Consider the following 8,880-nt stretch of genomic DNA (forward strand, 5'->3'; position numbering starts at 1 on the left):
GCTAATTCAGTGGTGTATTAAGGGCCATCTGTGGGTATAAGTTGTAATATATGGGCCTCCTGTTTTCTAGTTACTGGTTTGTTTATTGAAGGAAATAATCCTCTATTATACATCTGTTAGAGTGCTTTGTTTCTTTAGTAGGAAAAGCAGTTCATTATTAAAATATACCTTAACACTATTTTGAACCATTTATTTGAAAGTTAATGCCGATCGTTTTGATAAGCGTTAGTGGAAGCTACTACACTTCGTGGTTGAAAGGGGAATTTTTCTTTTTTTTTCAGTTTATTTATTCTTAAATCTCCTTTCTAGGTTGGAATAATTCTTCATTATTCCACTCTTGCCACAGTACTCTGGGTGGGAGTGACAGCTCGAAATATCTATAAACAAGTCACTAAAAAAGCTAAAAGATGTCAGGATCCTGATGAACCTCCACCTCCACCAAGACCAATGCTCAGGTACCCAGTATCTTTGTTTACTGTATTATATTAAATGTTAAGTAATTGGTTTGCTTTAGTTGAAACTTAGTCATAAATTATAACAGGAAAATTTTGAGTGCATTTTTGAAAACAAAAGAATGGGCTTGGAAGCCGGACTACCTGGTTTTGAATACTGACTCTGCAACCTTCTAAATGTGAGTCCTTAGGTTCTTAAACCTTCCTCATCTCATCTACAAAGTGGTGACGATACTACCTCACAGAGTTTTCGTGAGGGATAAATGGATTAATATGTAAGCACTTAGGATGGTGCTGGCCATATAATATGTGGTATAGTAGTTAAAGCAATCGACTACTAACCAAAAGGTTGGCAGTTTGAATCCACCAACCACTCCTTGGAAACCCTGTGGGGAAGTTCTGCTCTGTCCTGTAGGGTCATTATGAGTTGGGATCGACTAGACGGCACCAGGTGTAAGAATGTTAGCTTTTTTTTCTGAGGTCATATGTTATAGATTTTAATCTACTCAGGTATGTAGCAATTTAATTATTCTCTACAAAAGACAAAACAGGTTTTGAGTTATGCCCTTCCTATTTATTATGAAAAAAAAGATCAGTGGGTTATTATGCTGGGAATGAAGACTGAGTTTATTGAATGCATGTTTTGTACCAGGCAGAGTCCCTGGGTGGTGCAGACAGTTAATGTGCTCTGCTGCTAACTGAAAGATTGGAGGTTCAAGTCCACCCAGAGGTGCCTTGGAAGAAAGGCCTGAAAGAAATACCTACTTCTGAAAAATCAGCCATTGAAAACTATAGGGAGCACAGTTCTGCCTACATACATGAGGTTGCCGTGAGTCAGAGTCAATACAACGGCAACTGGTTTTTTATGAACCAGGTGCTGGGCAGGGACGTGAAGAAGACCTCCTTGCCCTTGACGAATTTACTAATCTGAGAGAAGACACATATAGACACACATAGGAAGAACGGACTATAATGAAATATCACCAGAACGCAGTAGAGATACGTTCTTTGGAGAGTGTGAAGGAAGGAGCTGTTAATCTGAGGAGGAGGGATTTGGGTATTAGAAAATGTTCATGCTGGCATGAACCTTGATGTGTGATCAGAGCAAAGCATAGAGGTGGCACTCTCAAGATAAGATTATGTAGTGAGCTGAAGACTCTTTGAGAGATACAGTTTGGCTAGAGCCTAGTAGGGTGTGTGGTGTGGAGTGTCAGGAATTCAGGTGGAAAGCTGAGGTTGGGGCCTGTTGAGGTGATGTTAGAATGTGGGCTGCCATTGAAGACTATTAAATAAGAGAGTGGTCTGATAGATGTCTGTTTTTATTTTTAAGAAGGATAGCCATGGTGTTAGTGTGGAACATTGAAATGCCTGGGAATAAGGAATTCCATTGAGGCCACTAAAATAGTCCCCCTGAGAACTGAAACCATGCAGTGGTGTGGAGAATAGAGAGGGGACACATGTTCAAGAGACTTGAGGCAGTTTCTCTAGGATCAGTGACCAACCGGATATAAAACGTGTGAGAAGAGAAGTTTGAAGATGGTTGCAAATTGTACCCTGTTGTCAGCTAGGGTACCCCAGCAGGTGGTGCTTCCATCATCAGAGAAGATAAACACAGGAGAAGGAGAGATGGGGGGAGGTATGGATTGAATTGTCTTCCCCAAAAAGTTATGTTGAAGTCTAATCCCTGTACTGTGAATGTAATCCTGTTTGGAAAATAGGGATTTTCTTTTGTTATGTTAAGGAGGTCATTAACAGAATAGGGTGAGTCCTAAGCCTAATCCTTCTAGGTGAGTGATGTTTTATAAAGGGGAGTACAGACACACACACACAGGGAAGAGACCATGGGAGGAACCTTCTGTAAGCTAAGGAATGCCAAGGAACACCTGGGTCTACCAACAAGGAAACTTCCCTCCCTTAGAGCTGACCCCCTGGACTTGGACTTCTAGCCTCCAAAACTGTGAGATGATCAATATCTGTTCTTTTAAAGCCACCTACTTATGGTATTTTTTTTTTTTTTAACAGCAGCACTGGGTCACTAAGTTGGGGAGTAGAGGATAAGGACAGAAGGTAGACTCACCAGCACTTTCTTGTGGAACATTCTCGTTTTGGGAAGTCTAGCATACTCTAAATGGGGCAGGAGCCATTTATACGTGTGTGGCCACTGGAGCAGTGGTAACGACCAGGATCGCCCAGAGAGAAGTTAGTTAAAAAAACAATGATCCCTGGGCTTTGTCACTGTTTAATAGATGGGCCGTGAAAAAGTCACTGGACAAATTGAAAGAACATCAGAGGAATATGAAGATCCAGGGGGAGAGTGGTTCCATGGAAGATAACAGAGCATGAGTGCTTAGCTGCACCCATATTGTCGGATGAGAGAGAGTCTCTTAACATGTATTAAGAAACTCTGGAATCCTATCCTCAAGCAGCCGTTGCTTCTGGTATAGTTAACCAGTTGCTATCCAGTCTATTCTGACTCCTGGTGACCCCCTGTGTGTCAGAGTACAACTGTTATTCATCGGGTTTTCCATGGCTGATTCATTGGAAGTAGATCACCAGGCCTTTCTTACGAGGCACCTCTGGGTGGACTCAAACCTCCAGCCTTTCGGTTGGCAGCCAAGCACGATAACTATTTTCACCACCCAGGGACTCTTGCTTCCTTCCAGTCAGGTTCTGAAAAAACCAACACACAAAGGTTAAGTAAAAGGCAGCTTGGCCTCCAAACTTCTGCAGTTCTCCAATGACCCACAAGTACTTTGGACAGTAAAAGTTCCACCTTTTAGCACTGTTGTCCTCTTGCTCCTAATGTCCTTGGTGTTAAGCAAACCCTAGCAACACTGCTACGCAGAGGGTGGGCTGGGGTCTTGTCTCTGAGTGCCTCCAAGCCCCCAGAGAGGGCAATTTCAGTTGTGGGTGGAAGCAGCTGCATAGTAAGTTGATAAAGCTAAGGCAGGTGGTGGTGCTAACGTTGCTGGGGATTCGTACTGAAGTGAGAGAGAAAGAGGGCTGTAGTTCAAGGAAAGTTTTAGAGGATGGGAGAAACTCGAGCACTCATTTACAGGCTGAAAATAAGCAGTGGAGATTTTCAAACTGTAAAGTAAGGAATAATGGATTGCAGAAAGCCCCAGTGGAAAAAATAGTAGCAGAGAGGTTTGTAGAACCCGTGGTAGTGGCAATTCCTAGGGCCGTGGTAACAAATATTAAAAAGTTGACGGTTTAAAACACCAGAAATTTATTGTCTCACAGTTCTGGAGGCCAGAAGTCTGAAATCAAGGTGTCAGCAGGGTTGTGCTCCCTCTATCAGCTCCAGAATCCTTCTTTGCCTTTTCCGGCTTCCTTGCCTTGTGGACTTATCACTCCTATCTCTGCCTTCATCTTCACACAACGCTCTTCTCTGTATATGGGTATCTCTGTGTGTTCTTTCTTCTTACGAGGACACCAGTCGTTAGTTCTGGTGGTACAAATGAGTAAGTGCTCAGGTGCTAACTGAAAAGTTGGCAGTTCAAATCTATCCAGAGGCACCTTGGAAGAAAGGCCTGGTGATCAACTTTCGAAAGCTTACAGCCATTGAAAACTCTATGGAGCACAGTTCTACTCCAAAACACGTGAGGTCACAAACCAAATTGATAGCAACATTTTTTTTTCCCTTCATCCTGTGACGTCATTTTAACTTGATCACATCCTCAAAGGCCCTATTACCAAGTAAGGTCACATTGACAGGTACCGAGGGTTAAGATTTGAATATGTCTCTTTTGGGGCAGGGTGGGGCACAATTCAACTCACCGCGTGGACTAACTTTCTGCTTTACTAGCTGAATATAAAGGAAGCCAATTCCCGGTATGAGCTAAAAACATAGTTGAGTTTTACTTGGCCTGTCCACAAGGTGGCAGAAGCTTATCGTCTTTCGTCAGCTCCAAAACTGAACTAGACCTTGTGCTTTAAAAAAAGAAATCCAAAACAAACACAGATCCGAAAGATGGAATCGTTAAAGAAATCGCCTCCAAAAGTTAACTCCAGTAACTTATCATTGGAACAAGAATAATAACCTTCAAGGAACAACTTTTAAAGCACTGAGATGTTGTGATACATACACTAAAAGAATTGTCGCAATGAGCCATTATTCCTCCTTCTTCCAGGTTTTACCTGATTGGTGGTGGCATCCCTATCATAGTGTGTGGCATAACAGCAGCAGCAAACATCAAGAATTATGGCAGCCGGCCAAATGCGCCTTAGTGAGTATTTTGTATTCTCTGTATACCTGACCTATTGCTTCTCTTTTTAAATATTTTACAGGCAGTAGGAGCCCTGGGGAAACCCTGGTAGCATAGTGGTTAAGTGCTACAGCTGCTAACCAAAAGGTCGGCAGTTCGAATCCCCCAAGCACTCCTTGGAAACTCTATGGGGCAGTTCTGCTCTGTCCTATAGGGTCGCTATGAGTAGCAATCAACTCAACGGCAACGGGTTTCGTTTGGTCGGTTTTAGGAGCCCTGGTGGCGCAGTGGTTAAGAGCTCCACTGCTAACCGAAGGTTGGGAGTTCGAATCTACCAGCCGTTCTTGGAAATCCTATGGGGTGGTTCTATTCTGTCCTATAGGATCACTATGTGTCTGAATCGACTGAACAGTAATGGGTTTGGTTTTGGTAAGGTTTATTGCAAGGAACCCTGGTGGCACAGTGTTTAATGCTTGGCTGCTTACCGAAAGATTGGTGGTTTGAACCCATCAGCCACTTCGTGGGAGAAAGATGTAGCAGTCTGCTTCTATAAAGGTTACAGCCTTGGAAACCCTATGGGGCAATTCTACCGTGTCCTGTCAGATCGCTATGAGTCAGAATCGACAGCGGGTATGAGGTGGCACAGTGGTTAAACACCTGGCTGCCAGTTGAAAGGTTGGTGGTCGAAACCCCCCAGCAGCTTCACAGTAAAAAAGACGTGGTGATCTGCTCTCATAAAGATTACAGCCCAGGAAACCCAGTGGAGTAGTTCTACTTTGTCACAGGGGGTTGCTGTGAGTTGGAATCGACTCAATGGCGTATAGCAACAACAACGACAACAACAAGGTTTATTACAAGTTCTTAATTAGTTTGTTAAAATATGTAGCCACTGAGCTGGTTCCCCATTTTCCTTCGTAGTTGCTGGATGGCGTGGGAACCCTCTTTGGGAGCCTTCTATGGACCTGCCAGCTTCATCACTTTCGTAAACTGCATGTACTTTCTAAGCATATTTATTCAGTTGAAACGACATCCTGAACGCAAATACGAGCTTAAAGAGCCCACTGAGGAGCAGCAGAGACTGGCAGCCAACGAAAATGGTGAAGTAACGCATCAGGATTCCATGTCTTTGTCACTGATTTCTACATCAGTATTGGAAAATGAGCACACTTTTCATTCTCAGCTTTTGGGGGCCAGCCTCACTTTGCTCTTATACGTGGCTTTGTGGATGTTCGGGGCCTTGGCTGTTTCTTTGTATTACCCTTTGGACTTGGTGTTTAGCTTCTTTTTTGGAGCCACATGCTTAAGCTTCAGTGCGTTCATCATGGTCCACCATTGTGTTAATAGGGAGGATGTTAGACTTGCCTGGATCATGACTTGCTGCCCAGGAAGGAGCTCATATTCAGTGCAAGTCAATGTCCAGCCTCCCAGCTCCAGTGGGACGAATGGAGAGGCTCCTAAGTGCACCAATAGTAGTGCAGAATCTTCCTGCACTAACAAAAGTGTATCAAGCTTCAAAAATTCCTCCCAAGGCTGCAAATTAACGAATTTGCAGGCTGCTGCAGCTCAGTGCCATACCAGTTCTCTCCCTTTAAACTCTGTGCCACAGCTTGATAATAGCCTGACCGAACACTCGATGGACAATGATATTAAAATGCACGTGGCGCCTTTAGAAGTTCAGTTTCGAACAAACATGCACCCAAGTCGCCATCATAAAAACAGAAGTAAAGGACACAGGGCAAGCAGACTCACAGTCCTAAGAGAATATGCCTATGACGTCCCAACGAGTGTGGAAGGAAGTGTGCAGAATGGCTTACCCAAAAGTCGGCCCGGCAATAACGAAGGACATTCAAGGAGTCGAAGAGCTTATTTGGCTTACAGAGAGAGACAGTACAACCCGCCCCAACAAGATAGCAGTGATGCTTGTAGCACACTTCCCAAAAGCAGCAGAAATTTCGAAAAGCCCGTGTCAACTAGTAGTAAAAAAGATGCTGTAAGGAAGCCGATTGTAGTTGAGCTTGAAAGTCAGCAGAAATGTTACGGCCTCAACTTGGCCATTCAGAATGGACCAATTAAAAGCAACGGACAGGAAGGACCCTTACTCAGTACGGATAGCACTGGCAATGTTAGGACTGGGTTATGGAAACACGAAACTACTGTGTAGCATTGGTGGGCTTCCTTGACAGAAATTCACGTAAACTGTGATACTCACATTCCTTTAAGCTATAAACATCTGTAAACAGACTGTTTACAGCCAGCATAGGGATTCAAAAAATTTTGGAATAAACTTCTAAGTTTTGGATTTTACTTATTTTAAATCCCTAAAATGTTGATTTTTTTATGATTATATAAAAAAACTTTTTAAGGCCTTCCTTTAGTTGTCAGAATACCAACCAGGACATTTTGGGAATGTGAAATGTAATTTCTTAGAATCTGTAATACCTACTTAACATTTCAGGCTTATATTTAATACAATAAATAGTTGTTTGTCATTGTGTCAGTCTTACACATATTTATATTTTACAATATAAGTGTTTAATTCCATTTTAATGAAATTTATATATTGGAATATTTTAAGGAAAATGATATGTAAATCAGTTATCAGGTATTTTACATGGTTAGCTCCACTGATTATAGTATATAAAACAAAGGTTCATTGGATTGGTGTGTTTCATAAATATAGTTTCAAAAGTTACAAGCTTTTAAAAAGACCTCCTAGTTTTTTGTAAGTAGTAATACCTAAGAAACTTCCTGAATTGCATTACTTTTGTCATATCATTTTGATCCCAGTAATACTATTAACACTTGACCTTTTAGGGGTTTTATATTTGCATTTAATTTTCTTTTTTTGGTGGTGGTTTTTGTTTTTCTAGCACGTACATTATTCTTGAGTGTGAATGAAGAGCTGCCATATAAAGTTCACATTCACTCATTCTAGATCCTTCAGTATTGACTCTAACCCTGTTCTTAAACAGATCAAGTCCCATTTAGGTTCTTGCTAAAGTTCTGATATTTAAAGTTCATTCTGTAAGGTGGAAATGGCTCTGATCCAAAAGTTGTTATTCATTTGTTGGACTTGCTGATGCCCCTGTGAGCCTGGTCTTTACAAATCTCCAGTCTAGAAGCTCCCTGGGACCTGTTACAGGACTTACTCACAGGCCAGGGTGGGTCAGCCCTGACTCCTTAGGTCTTCCCTTCCCTCTGATATGTGATACAACACCTGAAAAATTGGCACAGCTTAGTTCCATTTTCAGCAGCAATCGAACAGATTGCCACATCAGAGAGCATGATTTAAAAGTACCTATTCGAGAAATGGCAAAAGGGGCAAGCGGCTTAGCTTGATAAACCGTAAAATTTGAGAGGTTTTACTGAGCAATTCACAGAGATGCTACAAGATCACCCATTATAATGTAAATGTTTACTTTTCATTAGGTCACTACATTAGAAATAAATTACTTGCTTTGGAATGATAAAACTGATTCAGCATTTTTTCAGGTGATGTAATTTAGAGACATTCTTTTTGGTGGGGAACACGAGGCAAAACAAACAGATTTGCCATTTGTATATATAATAAAGGGATCCCTGGATAGCGTAAATGGTTTAGTACTCCACGACTAACCAAAATGTTGGCAATTTCAACCCACCCAGAGGCACCTCGGAAGAAAGGTCTGGCAATCTGCTTCTGAAAGGTCACAACCTTGAAAACCCTATGGAGTGCAGTTTTATTTTGACACACCTAGGGTCACCATGAGTCAGAATTGACCTGATGACAACTGGTTTGGTTTTCTTGATTATATAATGCTACCTAGCTCAGGGTCTCCTGGTAAATTGATGTACATGTGCAGGATGTTATTTAGAAATGATACAGATAAGCTAATATGAAATGGAATGAATAGTTCTTATTTCGTTTTTACTGTTTTTATTTTGCTATGTCATTCTGGCAATACATTATCCAAGATTTGATCTGTTTCTCTGACCCATTGGTGAACCCTTCGTAAGGAAAAGAGCTTTGTTCTCTTCTTTTTCTACCTCCCCTTCCTGACCATTGAATAAGCATTTATTAAGCACAACTTTCCATAAGTGACAGAAAGAACAGGAGTCTAGAGAAAAAAATGACTGGAAAATAAGCAGAATACTTGAAAAAAGTGAAGATCCCGGTCTCCGGCAAGATGGCGGTCTAGGCAGAAGCACCACGCCGTCCCTCCACAACAAAGATCCGAAAA

The 8,880-nt window shown here is 41.8% G+C and overlaps 1 protein-coding gene across 1 annotated transcript in view; it reads left to right on the plus strand.

Moving 5' to 3' along the window:
* The window catches only part of ADGRA3 (adhesion G protein-coupled receptor A3), a 182,412-nt gene extending 175,255 nt beyond the window's left edge, over positions 1–7,157 (plus strand). Inside the window, exons 17-19 of the mRNA XM_004375140.2 lie at positions 310–455; positions 4,586–4,681; positions 5,579–7,157. Coding sequence (XP_004375197.1) covers positions 310–455; positions 4,586–4,681; positions 5,579–6,821 — 1,485 coding nt within the window. The 3' untranslated portion in view covers positions 6,822–7,157. The remainder of the gene's footprint in view (positions 1–309; positions 456–4,585; positions 4,682–5,578) is intronic.
* Positions 7,158–8,880: the final 1,723 nt, after the last annotated feature.

The sequence above is a fragment of the Trichechus manatus genome, unplaced genomic scaffold, assembly GCF_000243295.1.
Source record: "Trichechus manatus latirostris isolate Lorelei unplaced genomic scaffold, TriManLat1.0 scaffold00034, whole genome shotgun sequence".
NCBI classification, from domain to species: domain Eukaryota; kingdom Metazoa; phylum Chordata; class Mammalia; order Sirenia; family Trichechidae; genus Trichechus; species Trichechus manatus.